At 40.0% G+C, this 20,482-nt stretch overlaps 1 protein-coding gene across 1 annotated transcript in view; it reads right to left on the bottom strand.

Annotated features, from left to right (window-relative positions):
* Window positions 1-678: 678 nt before the first annotated feature.
* The window catches only part of LOC119720098 (protein FAM102A-like), a 58,428-nt gene continuing 38,624 nt past the window's right edge, over window positions 679-20,482 (bottom strand). Inside the window, exons 3-9 of the mRNA XM_038189631.1 lie at window positions 14,016-14,156; window positions 13,317-13,363; window positions 7,076-7,236; window positions 5,667-5,905; window positions 4,410-4,527; window positions 3,860-3,929; window positions 679-2,799 (exon numbers count right to left, since the gene is read on the bottom strand). Of these exons, the coding sequence (XP_038045559.1) occupies window positions 2,754-2,799; window positions 3,860-3,929; window positions 4,410-4,527; window positions 5,667-5,905; window positions 7,076-7,236; window positions 13,317-13,363; window positions 14,016-14,156 (822 nt within the window). The 3' untranslated portion in view covers window positions 679-2,753. The remainder of the gene's footprint in view (window positions 2,800-3,859; window positions 3,930-4,409; window positions 4,528-5,666; window positions 5,906-7,075; window positions 7,237-13,316; window positions 13,364-14,015; window positions 14,157-20,482) is intronic.

Raw genomic sequence — 20,482 nt, 5'->3', positions numbered from 1 at the left:
CAAATGTCACCAAGTGCAGTTGAAAACCTGACCCAACAATGCAGGCTCAATTTTTTTAATGACCAACCAAATATCCCCCCTTAACATTGTTGAAATTAATTCTTCCCATTAGAAATTGTGTTACCTGTGCCTATTACAGAGCACACACAATGCTTTAACAACAAAAGGTTGTCATCTTAGCCCAACTTCATGGCTCTGCTAAAATGCACTACAAGAGAAAAATTCATCGCTAACTGTTGCAGAAATTTTGCACTAATGGTTGACGTATTTCGCAGGTTAGCAAGGAATGTGTACATCCTATTGCTACAAACAAAGAGCTTGCAGGATTAGCGCAGAATTCTACACTAACACTGAAAGCACAGAATCGCGCAGAATTCCGTGCGAAGCAGAGCCAAGAAATTGGATCCTGGTCAGAGATATTAAGCATTTTGGACAAAACAAAAATGATAAATGAATACATTTTCACACAAATTTAAAAGAAATAAAAGTCTCACAGATGCATTCATGAATCGGAGGTCAAACTAAAAATCAACACTAAATTTACACATATGCGACAGTGTCGCAAGTTTTTATACATATATTATTTTTACAAATGCGCACAAATGAATGAGTGATGAGACGCACGACTTAATCGCGTTGATGTAAACACACTCATTGATGTGTGCGTATTTACATGTATAAAAACGCACGACAATGTCGCGCGACAAATCACGTATGTGTAAATCGGCCTTAAGGGCACAAAAATATAGCGCCTTGGTTTTTATACGTTATTTTTACAAATACGCACAAATGAATGAGTGATGAGACGCACGACTTAATCGCGTTAATGTAAACACACTCATTGATGTGTGCGTATTTATAAAAAACGCACGACATTGTCGCGCGACAAAGTCACGTATGTGTAAATCGGCTTTAAGTGCACAAAAGTATTGCGCCTTGTGTTGTGTAACAAAGATCACATGGACATCATTTCAATCAAAATTCATACAGGTCATCAGTAATTCCATTTGAATGTCAGTAAATTTTCAGTGCTGTGAAATGCAATCCGCGGAAGCTAAAAAGAAATTGTCTAAATAAAACGCAAAATGTACAAAATCTACTTCACACATATCTTCAACAATACAGGGTGGTCCAAAGAAACGCAACCCCATACTTCAACTATTAAGAGACATACACTATTGATATATATGGCTAGGACATTTTGTTGGAAGGAAAATTATACCAAGAACTCCTAATTTGGTCCAGTAGTTTTGATGCCAGCGACATTATTGTGAACCAAAAGCAGGGGCTCTAATTAGGATTATCGCACACATCATGTTTGTGTTATACATCCAAGACCAAATAACCCCTGACTTTGGTTCACAAAAATGGCGCTGGAATTAAAACTACTGAACCGAATCGGGAGTTCTTGGTATCATTTTCCTTCTGACAAAATTTCCTAGCCATACATATCAATGTTTTAGGTCCCTAGATATTGGAAGTATGAAGCTGTGTTTTTGTTTTTTTACCACCCTGTTTAGTTGTCAAGGAGCACGAAGACTAGATCATATACGATGAGAAGCTCTTAAGACCTGTCTGGCAATATGGCTTCACATGAAAACATTCCATCGTCAATTTGTCCATCGTGTCAGTTTTATGAACAAAGTAGCAGTTCGTGGTGATCAGGTGAAATCCCAGTCAAGAGCCCCCCGGTTTTCACCCCTTAGCTAGGAACTCAATCACTTCAAATGTACCAAACTAAACGTCTCCCTTCCATAAATGTTCAAGCCAGGGATAACATGACCTCTACTTCCAACTTGACTGGCGAAACCATTTCACTTTAAAACATGAACCCCTTCGCCTAAACTCTTTCTTTTACACTAATCACAAACTTATGGAAGTACCTTCAGTCAATTTTGAAGAAAAAAAAATTAAAATCCTTTGATATCTTAAAAAGCAACAGTTGCCCAGCAATATAATCTTACAAAGGAAAATCAAAATAATATCCAGGGGCTTTTTTTTTTTTATAATTACTGATTCTTTATAATCAGGCAAAAGACACACCAAATCTGAATAGCTGTTAATTTATGAATAAATTTATACAATCTTCCAGCCAGACAGATTTTAAAAAAGGTGTCTTTTGGGACAAAATCACATGTTATCAGCATCCAAAGCCTTTTGATGTGAAGAATTTACAAACAACACAGACTTTCACCATCTGCAGGTCAGTTAACCCGTCAACTGTATTGCAACCTCTCTAAAACTTTGGGTCGAGAACAAAGCACTTTTCAAAAATTCTCTGGAAGTTTCATTTAAGTTTTTGAGAACAGAGATGCAATTTACATCATGATGGTGTTGCACCGATTGAGCATGGTGTTGACATTTAAAAAAAAAAGAGTAGGTCATCCATTATTCCTTAAAGAAGTTATATCTTAAATGAATGAAAGATCACCTGAGAGATCACATGAAATGTCACCTGGCAACTTGCCATGATTTAGGTCTTACATGTACATATTACAATCTGATTCGCATCCACCAAATTGTCAAACCACATTTTCAGACAACAGCCAATGCAAGACCTTGCACCAGTCCGAGGACAAGCACCTGCTGCTCCTGGTGCAAGTGCAGTTACTCCAACCAGGGAGATCTGGTCCCCTGACTTGTCACACTATTATGATGCCACATGACTGGCCAACAGGGAGCTAAATGATCACATGACTCGTCACATGGTATGAATGGTCACATGACTACATGGAGGGGCGCATTCTGCCGGACTACCTTTGGTCGATGACAACTTGTTCAAACACACCCGCCGACATTCTGTTTGAGAAAAAAAAAAAAAAACAGATTTGTTTCATATTATTAGTTATCTTGCGAGCGCGAGTGGAACACGGAATAATGTAGTGCGTCTGTGTCCCACATACCACGAGGCCGAAGGCCGAGTGGTATGTGGGACACAGACGCACTACATTTTCCGTGTTCCACGAGCGCGAGCGTGATAACGAATTTATCTTCAAGCAAACTTGACGCACAGTAAAGTTGGAACACGCATGCTGTGTAACCTACGCGCAACTTTTGAATTCACAGTGAATTGTGCAGCACTAATCGCGTCACGTAGGCTTAGAATAGCGCAATACGCGGAGTGCGGTATGGACCGTGGTCGTGCGGTATGGTTATAATATATGTAGCACGGCTTGTTGCCATGGATCGACCAATCAGGATCGAGGAATCAAGTTTGCTTGAAGATAATTTTGAAAAGACTTCCAAAGAAGACAGTGAAATAAGAATCATCAACGACATTACTTCAGTGCATTCTCTGATTTTTTTGCAATAGTCTCTGAAGTTTATTTGAAGCCTTGGTTGGATAAGACCTGAACCTTCAACCTTGTCGATACCAGAGCAGATATCCTAACCATCGGAATAATGAAATCTGCTTGGGATTTCCCACTGAATCTAATAAGTAAAGTCTGTCGTGAGCCACTATGGCCCATGTATCAGGCCGGCATTTATCTCTGGTTTCAGTGGTATGAAACGCCTGAGAAAATGTATACTTCCCCCTGGATGGGATACCGGACCATTGCAGGTGACTCCCCAGTTAATCCAGGTACCCATTTATACTCCTGGGTGGAGAGAGGAGGGTGGGGGTGAAGTGGCTTGCCCAAGGACACAACACATGGCCTGCAGCTGGAATCGAACCCCTGACACTCTGATCATGAGTCACAAACCCTAACCGCTAGGCCACAGCTTTAAATTCAAAACACAGAATACCAAGTTGTTGCTTGCTGAATGAAGCCCTTGAACTGCAATTCAGGGGTCAGTGGTTCAAACCCACCCCAGACAAATTCCTCACTCACATGAATGACAGCCACCTCATACTAACCTGTTTTTCAGTTGGTTGCTCCCAAGTGCTGTCGAGCCATCTTTGGCAATGAATAACTGAAGCCCTTCATCTGAAAAATGAAAGCAGAAACTCCTTGAAAATCCACAGTAAAACTTAAAAAAAAACATTCTTACCTTCTCCAACTCTCCTTACACTAACCTTCAGGACACTTCCAGTTAAGGGCCTCAGTGTGGCACCAAAAAAATATGAGAGGCAAAAAGACAAGTAACAAACAATGCAAAATTTAAGTTTTCTTGTTGTTGTTCTAGGTCTGTGGTTTGATTTGCTAATCGAACAGACTTAGGCTAGAAAACTGGTTAGTCCTTTATATCCTTCACTGCTGCAGGTCATGGTTTATCCAGAGAGGTACATGTATGTCAGTATCTTTTGGATGTAACTGAATTCATTCAAAATTCAGTTCGGAACCTTCTATTTATTTAAATGTATTCAATTGTTGCTACAAACATTAGTTCGCAATGTTGTCTCCATTGAAACTCCATGAAATTGAGCCGTGATCTCTGTGAACTACCTCCAGTATCATCCAGCTTACCTCCTGCGCTTTCGTCTGCCTGGAAGTCTTGCTTGCTCATGATGTCATCGATGATCTCATCGGCATTCACTCGCGTGTCATCCACCCGCCTCTGCTGTTGGGATTCCTCCGCATGTTTCTACAAAATGGAGGATGAAATATTTTATGAACTGCGAGTTTGCAAAGTTACAGTGTATTTATATGAGAACTCCTTGAAATCATAGGAATTTGCGGTCGTCTATTCTGCAATGTACAGAAACGCCTTTTAATATTTCCAAAAACGTTCTGCTGTAAAGGTGTCTGACACCTAATTTAGAATGTAAAAGTTCAGCGTATCATTGTGAAAGTGTAAAATCCCCAGAGCTTTTTTGACAGATTTCCTGGACCTGCCATGCTTTCTTTCGCATTTGCTTCAGTTTCATTTTAACATCTGGGGTAGCCAGCCACATTGGTTAATGACTGATATTTGCACTTGAAGTGGCAGGGAATGAAATCTTATTATCTGAAGGGAAGCCATGGATAAGTAATTCTGCAGAAATAGTCAACCCGGGTCTGAACTAGAAATCGCCATTTGTTTTCATCAATATGAGTAAAAAAAGAGGTGCTATCTCATCCCGAGGCACGCTTATCTCACTGTTATTTTGCCGGCACAGTAATTCACTCCTATTAATCAAGATGCCTCCTTTTAGGTTTGATTACAGCATTCCAAGCTTTTCACAAGCTGTAAAGAGTTTCGAACTGTCAAAACCAGATTTGAAAAGACTTCAACTAGCAAATCTTTAATCTCAAACCTCAGTGAGTCAGGTTAATAGTGCCAAAGTATTTTCCTTGCCTTTCAATGCAACTGGGGTTCAAATCCCAACAAGGCTGACATGTGGGTTGGCTTTTCATTCCCTCACTGATCGTATGGGTTTCTTGCTGGAAAAAAATCACTCTGGGTATTCATCCAATCTCTAAAACTGAGTATTTGTTCATCATCCCTTGCGTTTGTTGGGAGTCATCCCCTTCTATCTGGTTTTATCTCCAAAAGGCCTATTGTATTAGGTATTAGTTGTAGGATTCTAAACAAGTTCTCCTGTATTTTCCCACAAGGAAATTATCAGCATTATTTACAAACTAACAACTTTATTGTAAGCTCATTCCGGGGAAATTGTTCAGTATCATGCAACTGATACTCAATGCAATGGACCTACTGCGGACAACCTTGTCCACAATTTATCCCAGACACCTAATGAAGTGACTTCTAACCAGAAGGAATTTAGGACATCTTAAACCTACCCTCCGTCTCTCATTGGTGCCCTTCCAGGACTCCTTGGGCTCCTCGTGCTCCGGCAGGTCCGTCAGGCTCTGGGCGCTGGAGAAATGCTCGGTGGCACTGGAGGAGCGGGAGTGAGTACTGCTGTAGCCACTGGCCCGGGACTGCTGGCTGTTGTAGCTGGAGCTGCGGGAATGGCCCTGCTCAAACGTCTCGTCCTCAACGACGACGACTGCGCCTGGCTCAGCAGACGATACTAGACCTGTAGATGGTAACAAATGTAAACTGGTAAGGAGGTTTTGCTTCAATACGGCTTAAGTTCCAAGGTAGGTGTAACTTACATGTATGCTACTGCCAGCTACTACAGGGCCCAATTTCACGGCACTGCTAAGCACACGATTTTCTGCTAAGAGAGCCTCCGTCTATTTCATGGAGACTGTAAGCATAAGCACAGCAAAAGGCATGCTTACTTCAGTGGAAAAATGTGCTTAACTTAGTGACGTATCAATAGAAATCTCCATGCACGCGCGACCGTTAGCACACACACGCCGTGAAATAGTGCTTAAGGTTAGCACATTTTTCTGCTATGCTAAACACAACTTTTCTGCTAACTGTTAAGCAGCGCCGTGAAATTGGGCCCTGGTCTTTTCACACTTCTTCTTCTTTCACATCTTCCCACCTACCCATGTTAAAATCAACACGGGTCCACCATGGGCTGAACTTGGTCCAATCGAACATGGGTTGACATGGCATGCTGTTCACAACTTACACCAGTTGGTACATGAGTCAACTGTGGATTTTGGATTTACTAGCCGCTCATTACTCGTCCTGACCAGGGTGTAATTTTACCCATGTAGAGCACCAAACCAGTTAAGAGGTTGTGTTGGGTTCTTGACAGTGTGAAAGGTGTGAGGAAGTTACTGGGTGCACTTGGAAAGGAGGCGTGGCTCAAAAGGGTAACACAACGACGATATGGCAGCAATCAAACGAATGAGCAAGAGTTAACTTTGCTATGACGTTTATTGAATACAACTGTCTGGATATGATGATCAGGTTAACGATATAGAAAAGCAAGGATTGTTGACTTTGACCAGAATGAACTTGGGTGATACAGATACTAGGAGTAGTGGAGATAAACTGTGGTGAAATAACTGGGAGTAATGGAACCGGAAACAGTGATGAAATCTTGGAAATATGGAACAGGAAAACCGTGGTGAAATTATCAGTGATGCAAGGTACAAGGTACAAATCAGAGCTCTTCCAATTTAGAATGGAATGTGAAGTAAGGAAATTAAGAAACTATTGAAGGCACCCTATTGATCACCACTCATCCGTCGGTTACTGAGGAACTTTCTCACAAAAGGGGTTCCTGAAATCTCAGGGTTCGCCCCAGGTCCAACACAGAGATTCTGGATGGAGTGAAAGCACCTACCTGAAGTCAGGATGTTTGGTCTTGGCTTGCCTTGCCGGCTTCTTGCGCTGCTGTCACCGACCAGACTGCCCATGCCCATGAAGTCATTCCCTCGCAGGCTGGACTTGGGCTTCTCATCTTTCTTAACCTCTCCTGGCAGGAAGTTCTGTACCACATCCGGCCTGAACATAGAAGACAACAAAAAGGATTCATGAATTTTTGTTTGCAATTCTGTGCTTGCATTTTATGACAACTTTATCATCTGTCATCACAAGTCAATCAAAGGTAACCCAGTCTGAAGTCAATTGACGAGCTATTCAAATGAACTGCAACAAAGAAATTCCTGTGTCATTGTTCATCCCTTAACTTGTGATTTGGCCTGTGATTGACTAGTGATCAAGTTGATCAGGTCAGGAGTCAGGTTGGCGTAGCGGTACTTTCCACGTCTTCCACCGCTGTGACCCGGGTTCGAATCCCGCCTGGGCCAATATGTGGATTGGGTTTTCAGTACCTGCCTGATTCCGTGGGTTTCCCCCAGAGAATTCTTCTAGGGTTTTCCTCGCACCTCTAAAACTGCAATTTCTTCTCATTGTCTTCTCTCTACAGGCTTCTTCAGACTTGCAACCGCAGTGCCTAGGGCGCTTTTGAGGAATTGTTGGTTTCATTACCAGAAATTAATAAATAATAATGATTACATTTTTGCTTCTCAAACGTGTGACACAGCATCTATAAAAAATAGAGAATGTACAACATTTGCTTTTGCTGCAATTTTCAGAGATAAATGGATTTGGAGGATTAGTACATGTTATAGCAAATATTGTGAAGATGACTTTTTCACATTTTGGGCTTGTAGATGCTGAAAAAACCAAGAAAACCAATCATGTTCTTGAAGTCTGGTTCCCTGACCCCACTTAAGAGGAAACGGAGCAATTTATAGACTTTGGGGAATTTTAAGGTGAGAAAATCAAACTAGCAGGCTTGTACCCTTTCACAGGTGTGTAATCAATTGCAAAGAAATGCTGAATAACTAATTATGAAAAAAATAGAAGCAGTTCGGAAAAAAAAGCCATTCTTCTCCAACGCTGGTCGGCCGACCAGCGTTGAAAAAATACCGTTTTTCTTGAAAATGTCAGCACACCAGGAGCCACGATTTTACAGGATGCTTTACACTGTCATTCCCTAACAATCCAGTAAGGTATTTCTTGATAATTTGATCATTTCGTTTCGTGATGTTTGCAAATGTCGTATCTTCCCTTTAAAGGGAAAATACAACATTTGCAAACATCGAAAAATAAAACTACCAAGTTTTTACGAAATAACTTACTAGGATGTTGGTAAATGACAGTCTAAAGCATCCTGTAAAATTATGGCATCTGTTGTGAAGTCATTTTCAAGAAAATTGTATTTTTGTATACATTTCCAACGGTGGTCGGCCGACCACCGTAGGAAAAACCTAACTATTTTTCAACTACTGCTCCAAATTTACCATTTGTTTTAGTCCAAATTGTGTTTGCTATTGGTTACATGTTCATGAACGGGTGCAGGCCAGCTAGACTGGTTCCCTTACCTTACAATCTTCCGGCATCTATAAATTGATCCATTTCATCTTTAGTGGAGTCAGGGAACGAGACTACTTAAACATTTTTGTTTTTCTTGGTTTTTCCAGCATTTTCGAACACAAAACTTCAAAACTTGTCAGTGTAACAATATTTGATCTATTATACTAACCCCTCAAATAGTTCATTTCTGAAAATTACAGCGAAAGCCAATGATGTACATTCCCTTTAATTATATCCCTCCTCTCCACTGACAAATTATCTTACATAAACACTTGGCCAAACTGCCAGAAAGAAAAACCACAGAAAACACATCTGTGAACTGGAGTACATCTACAAAACCCCCATCCATCACCAGTTATCGATTGGCCAGGATATTCAATCTCCCAGCTCTCCCAGAGTGTAAATGCCATAGGTACACAATAGCTACAGACATAACCATCATGAACTCAAACGGACATCTGACACGGGCTACCAAGGCAGAGGAAAAAATATAGGGAAGACTAATAATAAAACCAGTCTATAATCCTTACACTTCACCAAGTATCAAACTGCGGACATTCGATCCACTTGGCACCTCTACCTGTACCCAACAGATGCGATTAGCATGAACATTTACCAAGCGGGTGCCACTACAGACTGTTTTTAAATTCAGAACTATAATTCCTAATTCAAAGTGTAGTTAGGTTTAGTTATAATTGAGAATATAAAAAATGCACATATTTCTGGACACATCACAAGTCTAGTGACCAACAACATTGGAATTGATGACATCAAGTTGTAACAGGCAAGACTAGCCTTCCCCCCAGGCATGGGCGTCAATCCTGGGGGGGGGACAGGGGGACATGTCCCCCCCCCCCCCACTTTTTGAAGGGTGGGGGACACAATATCAAATGTCCCCCCCAGATTTTTGAACTCATGTCCCATTTACAGGGCCCTATTATGTACTTCAATGTATCTTTTGCTCAAAAAATATTGGTTTAAGTGGTCAGAAATTGCCTCAGATAGCACCACAGAGCATTTAGAATCCAATTTTTTTCGGGGCCCTTAAGCGGGCCCCGAACCCCACGTCTGTAGCTCAGAATTCTGGTATGTTCAAATAATAATCTTTTGCTACGAAAATATTAGTTAAAGCATGGAGAAAAGTGGTAAGAAATTGCTTCAGATCACACCACAGAGCATCTAGAATCCAATTTTTTCAGGGCCCTTAAGCGGGCCCCGAAACCCACACCGTAAGGGCTTCGCGCTCCCATCAGTTTTGATCAAGGTATGTCCCCCCCACTTTTGAGAAGCGATTGACGCCCCTGCCCCCAGGCCAATGGGTCATCAATTTTTGACATTCAGCTCACTGTCTCAAAGTCCAAATACCAACATACTGATGAATTATCCGCTGCATTCTTGAACTCCCAAGACAAATTGAATGAGATAAGTACAGTTATTAATCCATCCCGTGACAGGTTTTTTTTTGGCCAAGGAGAACAGGTCAGGAGGGCCCAGAGTGTGGCTAGGGGCTACAATTACAGTTCTTTAGATTTATCACAGTGGGGTGTCTGCAAATAGGACATTATCTGGAAATTTATCTAGTTCAGATGGGGTTTGAGATGCAAGTAGATGCAGGCATGACGTGCAATTATATGAGTTTTGATATAACAGAAATCAATTCAAGGTTTTCATTTTTAGAAAATTGTGCCTTTTTGGAGGAAGTAAGAAGGTTTTTTTTTTTTCAGTGAACGAAAAGATATCTTCACATGAAAGAATATGAAAAATACCCTGCTGTGGATTCGTACCATACTACCATGAATATCTAGGGAAGAGGACATTCAAGGGAAGAGGACTTTCAGCGATCAAGGGGAAAAAGTGCCTTTTAAGAAATTTAACCATTCCTTCTATAGCCCTTTATTAAATTATGGCCCTAAATTAAAACCACGTTTAAGGAGCAAACCCAATAAATCAACTTTTTTTTAAAAGCCTTGGTACACTTGCACAGCGATTATCAAATAAAACTCAAATGTGAGCTTTTAACGTACATAAGCACTCAGATACCTGAAGGAAGAAGCATAACTCCTTGTCACAAAATTAAAATTTCAACGGAAGAAAAACGACCGACGAGACAACTTTGAATTTGCTCCCCAGTGGAAAACCATACCAATAATGTTCAAACTAGGCTACATGTGTCATTTTTGGCAACCTCTTCATCTGCCGGTGAGTTAAGACTTATGTTTATTTGATGGTGATTCTCAACACAACTCCAATTTGGCAACTGTCAACATACCCCTGGAACATACATAAATAAAAGGGGGAAAATGTTGCAACCTGATGCCACTTCAGCGGTTGTATACAAAGTCTATGGAGAGTCAAGAAAATTTTGAAAGTATTTCCTAACAAAATTGGAAATGTTTCTCAGTCCCAGATTCATGTCTTATCAACATTTTTGCAATGACTGATCTTCACTGAGATGAAGAAAAAAGTGGCGTCAGGTTGCAACATTTTGTCCAATAATAGATTTTAAAAACAGCTTTTTGTCCTCCTCCATAGGCCAATGCAAGATGTTCGAGGCTTGGTTGGGATCTGAAAATGGAGGAGCACTGTGCATTTACTCCCAATTCCTCTCCGTGAGATGCCCAACTTGATCAAAACCAGAAATCTGGTGACAGGTATTGTCAGCTTTCATTCTGTCTCCGTTTTTGATGCACTTTCATTCTGTCTCCGTTTTTGATGCACTTTAAAACAGTGACAGCTTGAAGTGGCGTGATGTGGTACTTCGTATTAAAACGGACTATGATTCACGCTGTGTCCAGAGATTTGAAAGAATCGATGAAAAATTGTGGGGATATTGCCCTGCCGTACATCATACGATTTCTTTTCTGAGAAGCGAGTTTGGAAGTGATCAATTTCAGTGGATTTAATGCGGAAAGCTTCATTTATCCAGCAATAAACAGTGTGTTATGAGGGTTGAATGGGAATATAAACATAGCTCCTAAGGAAAGTATTACTTAACTGGGGATTTATAAAGAGTCTTTCAGGAAAGCCAGGCTTTTGCCAAATATAGAATGCAATTATAGGCCCTATCATTTTTATTACAGCTTCCTGCATGGCCTGTCATTGGTTCTAAAAATAGAACAATAATATTTACAACATGTTTTCTGGTACTGTACCTTTTTATACTATAGCAAAATATAGTTTTCCATAAAAAAAAACCAACCTAATTTTTAGGCTTAAATGACTATCAAACTACCATGCTGACAATTCTAAAACGGGCATCATAAAGATTTGCATGGGTACTAACTTGTTATATGTCCGACTATATTAACAGGTTGTCTATGGATGTAGGACAGTTTTGGCCAGCAGTTTTCAGATAAATGTTCCTAAATTCTTCAAAACATGAAATTAACAACTTGGGTTACATCCTGTGTAATAGTGACACAGTTTTTCAAAACATTCTACAATCATATTGACAAGAGGGGGTCTACCCGATGTTCCCCAATACCTATGTTCCCCAAAATCCTTAGGGTTGGGGTCAGGCTGAAGAGGGACGCAGCGCAACAAGATACCACTGAGCTGAGGACGCTGATGCTGGACCGGGATGCGTGGAAGGGGACCATCAGAGGTTCCCGAGAAAGCGTCGGATGAAGACGACCTCTCGCATCGCATTCGCATTCGCATTCATTAGGGTTACATGATTAGGGTTTGGGTTAGGGTTGGGGAACATAGTATTGGGGAACATACATGTAGGTATGCACCTGACAAGACTACAGTGGTATGTAGTCCGACTCTTGGTTGCAGCTATTAAATCTAAGGCAACATTTGGATTGACACGAGACTCAAAATGGCTTCAAATCCTGACAGGTTACGCCACTCTGTGACAACACACCGTAAGCGGATCCAACTTCAAGGTTAATGTTCAATGTATACTGCTGTGGTCCCTCCCAAGGCCAAGTGCACAAGACTGGAATTTGGGTCATTCTCACGTTTCAATTTGCCTTCCAATTCCCAGCGTACAATTCCCATGTGGTATGTAATTTAATTTCTTAGGACAATGTTGGGCAACAGAAGATATGAGATTATGTTGGCACTTTTGGCTATACAGTGGCCAGCGTGTAAGTGTGCATGTGTGGGCGAGCCGTCATCGCTTTATGGGGCAAGTTTTTTATTGTTAGGGTAATTAGGACCGAGTTATGGGGACTTTCTGCTGGTCCCCATATAGTGTTTTTGGTCCCCATATAGTGTTTTCGGTCCCCATAATAACTATCGCTCGACAGGTGTGTTAGATGTAATAAAACATTGCTTGCTTACCATTTCAAAGGTCAATGAACCACAATGCAAAAGAGTGTTTTTGCAAAGCGCAAGCATTCTCAACCTATTCATTGTATCTCTAATGACATTATTTTGAACCAAATTTAAATTATTACGGCAAAGGATGATTCTCCCAATTTAGATTTTTTAAAAACTTTGCTGGCAATTTTTGCAGAATTGTGGCTTCACACAATGCGACGTTATGCAATTTTCAATTCAAACTCAATAGAATGCAGAAGCACTTGGAAGCATGCATTGTTGACACAAAAAACAATGTGCCAGTTTGCCTGGGCATTAAAATCACACCTATTTCCTTTAAGGTCAAGGGTCCTGACACAATTAACTCAGGAATTGTTTACGTCCCTTCTCTTGATTAGGAAAGTGAAAGTGGGTGGTTTCCCCCAGGTACTTACGCTTTGAAGCACGGATCTCCGGATAATAACGTCATGTCTATGTTAACCTATACAACATGAAAGACAAATAAGTTGAGTTAAGGATAAGACTAAGAATACATGTATAAAACAACAAGAAGTAGTCGATTATAGTAGTTGACCATTATCATGTTGCAGCCATCGTGATTTTCCCCATTCAAATCAACGTAACCAAAGTGAGACTGGAAGGAAAAATAGTCTGGTTCCTTTTTGCACATGAAACATTATCTTTCAGTACTGTTATTGGATACAGGGAACATGACTGAAATGGTGGCAGCATGATAAAGGTCTATTGGACCTACAATGTGATCACAACCAATTGACCTTATTTCTGGCCAATAAATCTACATGTATTCAGAAAACACTGCAGCTCCATAGGGAATTTAGCATTGACAACTTCTGCCACCTCACAGAGTGTGGCTGATTGGGATGGCCTCAATCAACTTCACGCTCCCAGCTTTTTTGTTCCTTGACTGGGTGAAGACTGAAGTAATTTGCTGCAAAGCATCCAGCTGTCTCATCAATCCATTTCCAACCCCTCATCTCCAAAATCAAAACATGGTCTGTTTACCACGCACGCCATGCCAATCCAAGATCCAGGGCCAAGCTACAAATTACACAAAATTGTAGGCCTCGTTCAGCACTTTTCCCTTTCAAATGAAAACAAGAGAGAACTTTCACCTTAAGAATACTGTTGTCTAATCTCCGCGTGTCGTATCCTTCAAGCAGATACCGCCTTGTCATGCGACCTGAGCCTGCATACTCTGCCAGATTGACATCTGCAAAACCGTACTTGACGTAAGATTTGCCACCTTTGACCTCCTGCAGTGAATTTGAAAGGGAAAAAATGACAGAAAAGAAAAGACAATCAAATGGCTGTTTACAATTTTTTTTCGCAATTTTTCGTTCACCACGATCTTTAACCATTTAACAACCAACATCACAGTGTGAAGCCTGCTGGATCAACGAAAATTGAAAAACAAAATGTGTCAATCCTTTTTATAAATGGCCCCCACGCCCCCAAAAAGGTACTTTTGTGGTGGCTCCAAATCTGGAAAACACTTATTATCTTTATAATTATGTCTTTGTGAAGTTTCTTGGTTTTTGTGACAATTAAGAGTATGTCCACGAGAGGACCATGCAGACCGTGACAAGGTGGGGGTCGGCGGATTTGGTTAAAATTTGGGGGGTAGGTGGGTCATAGGTAGCCTTGAGGTTGTACAAAATATTTGGCCAATCTGACCTCTGTAGCAGAAAAAACAGCCAAAATGTGTTTCTTTTAGTGAAAAATTGGTGTTTTTGATGATTTTGGGGTACAAAAGTTTAAACGCTTGCTGCTGAACAGAGGAAAGCAGCAGAATAATGAAATTTGCAGGCTCTTGAGCTTGTATCCTGACCTAAACGTTGGAAGCAAAATTAAAAAAAAAAATTGCTCTTAAGAGGCAACAGCACTAAGGGTACCCCTAAAGTTGAGTCATAGAAATAGCGATCTTTAAGTCGCCGTAGCGTCATTAGTGCAGGTCTTTGAACAATGAAACTCAGGTGAAAGAGAGTTCTTATCATGGTCTTCAAGTATCAATAATAAAAACATTGTCAGCAGTTTTTAGTATGAAATGGCAGGAGCCTGTTTTACCCCTATTTTTCGCTAGTAAAGGGACAGGGGAGGGGCATAAAGTGCCCCCCCCCCCCTTTCTGTATTTTCAAAAGTCGACAACCAATTTTCATGAAAATTGCCACCAAGTTTTATTTTTCCAAGTTGTAAATAATGACGTCAAAAATGTTATAAAAAATCTTCAATAGAGGGCGTTTTTAATGTTTTTTGCACCTTTTTGGTAAAAAAATGTATTTCTCACATAATTTCCGTCTTTTTTGCTTGAATGTTATGAAAATGGGCAAAGGTGTATATTTTTTCATGATCAATATAATTAAAACCTATTTTAATACTGGAAACACCATTAGGGGTGCTATAATCCCTTAATTTATCCCATTTTTAGGATGGGGCGGGGTTCACTTTAAATCAATATGGCCGCCACCTTTCAGAGTCCAGGATGGAATGTAAACCCTGCCCGATTTGTGGCAGAGGGAGGCCCCACAAATGTTCCTGTACTCAACACACACTTGTCTTTTTGTTAACAGAAGTATCCCCCAATAATCCTCTAAAGAATTCCTGAGATTACCAGAACACAATGAAGACACAATGGGGGTGGGGTGGGGGGGGGTACACCCTGCCACATATCGTGCACCAAATGTTGGAATGTTGAGGCTTGGATGACAATTCTGTTATTTTTTTGGCATGTTAATGTAACCTGGAAAATTAATAAACTTGGAAAATAATAAATTGAATGAGAAAAACGCTAAATGTTGGGGTACTCGCTGTCAAAAATGAGATAGACCTAGATGGGGTAGGAACAAGTAGAGAGGAATTTGAATAAATAGAAACAATGACAAACAAATTTTTGGAAAGACAAAATAAAAAAAAGATTTATTTTACCAACCAAAATTTGAAGAAAACCATTAAAAAAAACCCCAATAATCAAAAGGATCCAAATTAACTTTTTCACAAACCTTAAACCTGTTATTCCCACAACCAAATAAGAAAAATGGTAGTACTACAGTCGACTTATGTTATAAAGAGCACTTGTCCTTTTATAGCAACGTTTCTGTTTAAAGAGGTAGTTTGGGCGATCTCACCGACCTTGCTATAACGAGAGTCAACTGTACAAAACTAAATTGAACTTTAAACTTAAATGGAGGTTGAAAGAAGAAAACTGAACCAACACAGTATCAAAATAGACTGACACATGGAACGACCTAACGATCAAACTCGAAGAAAAAAACCCAATTGAATATAAATAAAAAAAATCTTTTTCCTTTTTAAATTAACTCAAACTGAAACTACTAGACCCACACTTGGATGCTTTTTCCAAAGATAGGAAAAAAAGGTAACTGTATAATCCATACAAAGTCTGACATTAAAAAACGAGAACAGTCACTGTCTTCCAATAACAAACCATGATAACCCTTTGTTTAAACACAAAAAAAAGGTAAAGGAAGAGAACTTGGATCCACTACTGCAAAAATGTTGGTAAAAAAGGATGTAAATAAAAGGAAAAAAATGAGAAATAAAAATAGATGATAAAATTAAAAACATCCTATTGTTTAAAAAAATGTATTTAATTTGACCCTCCAGTTACAGGCTGAAAACATCAAATCTAAGATGGTTGCCGGATGTAGCGGCCATTTTGAATTTCTAAAAGGCATTAAACACTATCATGTGACTCATCACTCTCTCTTTTCAGGGGAAAAAAAGGAAAATTCTTTTTAAAATTCAATAAATTCACTAAAAAACATTTACAAAAACATATGACCAAAAGACCCTATTTATTTTTTGGGAAGTCCAAAAATTATGCGGTGATCAAATGCAGTCATTTACAAAAACATACATGTATGACCTAACGACCCTATTCATATTTTGGGAAGTCCAAAAATTATGCGGTGATCAAATGCAGTTAAGCAAACACAGTTGGTATGTTGCCCAAGACTGGTCAAAATATCAACAGGTTAAATAGTTGTTTCAAAATGTTGTATATTTCGTCCCAAAAAATATGTGAATAGTTGTGGTAAGTGCTGACCAATTCTATAATGCTGTACTATCCTGATTTTTTAGTGAAGATGACCATTTCCTCAGGATTAGAGCCAAGTAACCGAAATTTGCGCTTAGTTATGTCATTACATGTAAACTCAAAAATCCTAATTTATGTCATCTTTCTGACCCCCTCTTCCAAGCGATTTACCCTTTTTGATTGGTGTGGACCACTGAGTAGCTATAAGTGCAAGCTTTTGGATGTTTTAAGTGGTCAGGCCATAGTGTGTTTGACCCAAAGATTTGATAGCGCCCTGGACACAAGATGGATCACTAACCCCAAAATGTGCGTCAATGATTAAAGTACATGTATGCACTGGACGCCATTTTAGGAAGCAAAATGATTGATAAATGCACTCCACGTTTACACTGACGACTTGAAAGCTGTCGGGAAATTGCATGATGATGTGTAATTTGGTTTGTGCGCTGTTTCTGCATAATCGATGAATAAAACCTGTCGCTGCTTACAAGAATGGCAGCAAAACACACTTCGCATGTATGTGTCAGTTATCCATCTTGCAACTACGGCGCTATACCATCTTTGGTTGGACCACGCATGGTAAAGCCCCATGCTGCACAGCTACGGTCCTCTTGAAAATAAGGCTAGTCAAAAACAAAACAAATACAACAAGATTTCACTTTAACTGAACTAAAAACACAAAAGTGACAGTATTTTTTTTCTTATTTACATGATCATGTACATGTACATGTATTGTGCAAAATAACATTTGATCTCCTTGCACATAACATTGGACCTCCTTGCACAATATACGAGTATGTAAATAAATAAAATAAATTGTCACCATTGAGTTATTAACAAAATTAAATGAAGTCTAGGTGTTTATTTTGTCTTCTGATTGCCTTTTTTAAATTTTAACCTTCACACCAATGTGTGGTAATCACTGAGTATACATGATACAATAATGCAAAAAATCATAGAATATCAATCAGGGACATCAGGTTTAGATCACTGCCTCAAAGCTCACACTGCTTCTGTACAGCATCCATGAGAAGCTGTCGTTCAACCAATTCTACAGCATTATTTGTCACATCAGTCCAGCCCTTAGGTGGCAGTGTCCCTGATTTGTGTAGGGCAGCAAGACGTGAAAAGTAACTGGCTATCTGCTGGGCAGTCAACCAATCATCTCTCTGGAACTGACTTTTGAAGCGCTGGGAAACAGTTTGTGGGTTTTCTTTTTTTCCTGTGTTAACACCAACCATGAATTGGGCAAGCAAAAAATCCTTGACTTGCTGCGAGAACCTCTTCTTCGCCTTAGACACTTTGCAAGCCCATCCAGATTGGATTGCCAGGGACATGGAGGCTGAAGGTGCTTCTTCTGATCTCACCATCACACCACCTTGACTCGAATGTGAGGTGCCAGCTCGCATGTCACCAATCTTTTCAGCCCACTGACGTGCAATCTGGTCATAGCGAGATTCCTTAAGGGGACGAAACATATGACGTCCTGCTGCCAAATGATTAGTGAGGAGCTCATCAGTGGGGAAAGTTTTGACACAATTTGATTCCGTGCAGGAGAACTGGACATCATCCCTTTGTTGACGAAATGCCCCCGTTACAACTTTGGGCTCTGTGTATTGCCCAACAGTGCAAGTGGTGATCAGTGGTACGAGTGGTTGCTTCATCAATTTTGCGTATGGATGGAACTGGTCGCTGATGTTGTAAGCAAGCCAGGAGCGCACACCACCTTCCTCAAAGCAGAAATTGGTATAGTTGGTAACACCCGGCCATTTCAAAGTCCCACGGGAAGAAGGCATGTCACCAATCTTCAGAACAGATGCATAGCATCCTCTCACACCATTGTAGGACTCTAAGGCAGAGTGCATGTCGTCAGCAGTGAGTACGTTGTTGCCTTCATTGATGTACCGCTCAATGTGGGCTTTCATTGGCGCTATTTTTCGATCACATATATCTTTACCTGCCTGTACCTCGGAGAAGTCATATCTGAGAATGTCGATGTTCACCTTCTTAGAGAGATCTGCCATGGAAAGGATAAGAGGTGCACAATGATAGCATCCTGCATTATCTGACCTCAGATAGACTTCATTGATGTTGGGACGCCTTCGTTTCAGCTCAAGCAACGAGGCTTCCAATACTGATAGGACGCTCCACCAATTCTGAACACACTGCTGGATAAGATGGACGAAGCACAAAATCTGAAGATAAAAAGAGAAACACAATTTTATTTTTATGGTGCAAGATTTAAAATCTAGGATAAAGAATTAAAACTATTATTTATTTTATTTACCCCTTCGCCGATGTGTAGTGAGCACTGTACATGTATATTCAGTGCTTTCCTTGGTCCTGCGAACAAATATGGTAAAGTCAAGTGGTTTTTGAACTCCGTTTTTTGTAAGTTCATTTCCCATCTGACATGCCAGTGTTTTCGTTTAGCAGTACTCGAAAAGGACTGGAGTATGCAGTGTAAGGGTGAAATTAAAAGTACCGTTTCATTCAAGTGACAAATCAAGGATTATAGCAACACATGCTCTTACAATGAGGTTTCATTGACAACCCATTGTGAGCACTTGAGAGGATCTGCTTGTAATTTTTGCACTTTTTTTGTTATTAAATCTGCAAAGTCAATAGAAAACTGGGAATGGTACAAAGTATTTTCAGTGATTGTATCATCAAACTCTTACCTCAAATTCAATACCAGATTTCACTACAGCAACCGTCACATGCCAGGATATCCCTCTCTTGCCAAACCAGTCTTGTTGGGCTTCCCTAAATCGCCTGGGCAAAAACTTCATTGCCCAATCCATGGTCAAATGTGCTTGTGAAGAGGTGAGATTCGCAAGTATATCGCCTTTGCACTTTGCCTGAGCCATTGATCGCACAGCATGATTTTTTAGAGCAATGATGCGGTCCTTGGCATACTCAAAATCATATGCTACTTCATCCTTCTGTGATGGGTACCTGGAATAAATTAAAGATTCACAGTATAAAAATCAGTGTATTGAATATGAATCATCGAGAAACTTCAAATGGATAGAAAACATTGATGTGTAAGAAGTTTCATACAGGCATGAGAATGGGTGATGATAAAAAAACAAAGGAAATCCACTTTTTACGTTTATAATAGCAAAAGCGCGTGAAAATATGAATGTTTTTACAGGATGTTTATTTTTGGTTTTAAATGCTGTACTGTGCAGTCTGAAGCATTTTCAGTGATTTGTTTAAATGTGTTTGGTGAAATAAATCTTTAAAAATTTTTTTAAAATGGCAGATAAGCCCTGTGTATGTGTATGCTGTACAATGTGCATTGAGTCTGTGTCTAGACAGTTATGCCTTGTTTACATGTACTACCAAGTGGCCAGACTTTAATATCTTTTAGACTTTCCAAAGTCCCCACACATGTACCTCTGCTGCAGCAGTATATTTATTACGGTCAAACATTAATGAACCATATCATGAACGAAGCGAGGAATGAGAGAAGTCTATACCCCGTCATAAACATTGCGTCTTGCTTGCTGCAAATATGCA

Source organism: Patiria miniata, unplaced genomic scaffold (genome assembly GCF_015706575.1).
Source record: "Patiria miniata isolate m_02_andy unplaced genomic scaffold, ASM1570657v1 HiC_scaffold_9, whole genome shotgun sequence".
Taxonomy (NCBI): domain Eukaryota; kingdom Metazoa; phylum Echinodermata; class Asteroidea; order Valvatida; family Asterinidae; genus Patiria; species Patiria miniata.
This window is presented reverse-complemented; position numbering and strand designations above follow the sequence as displayed.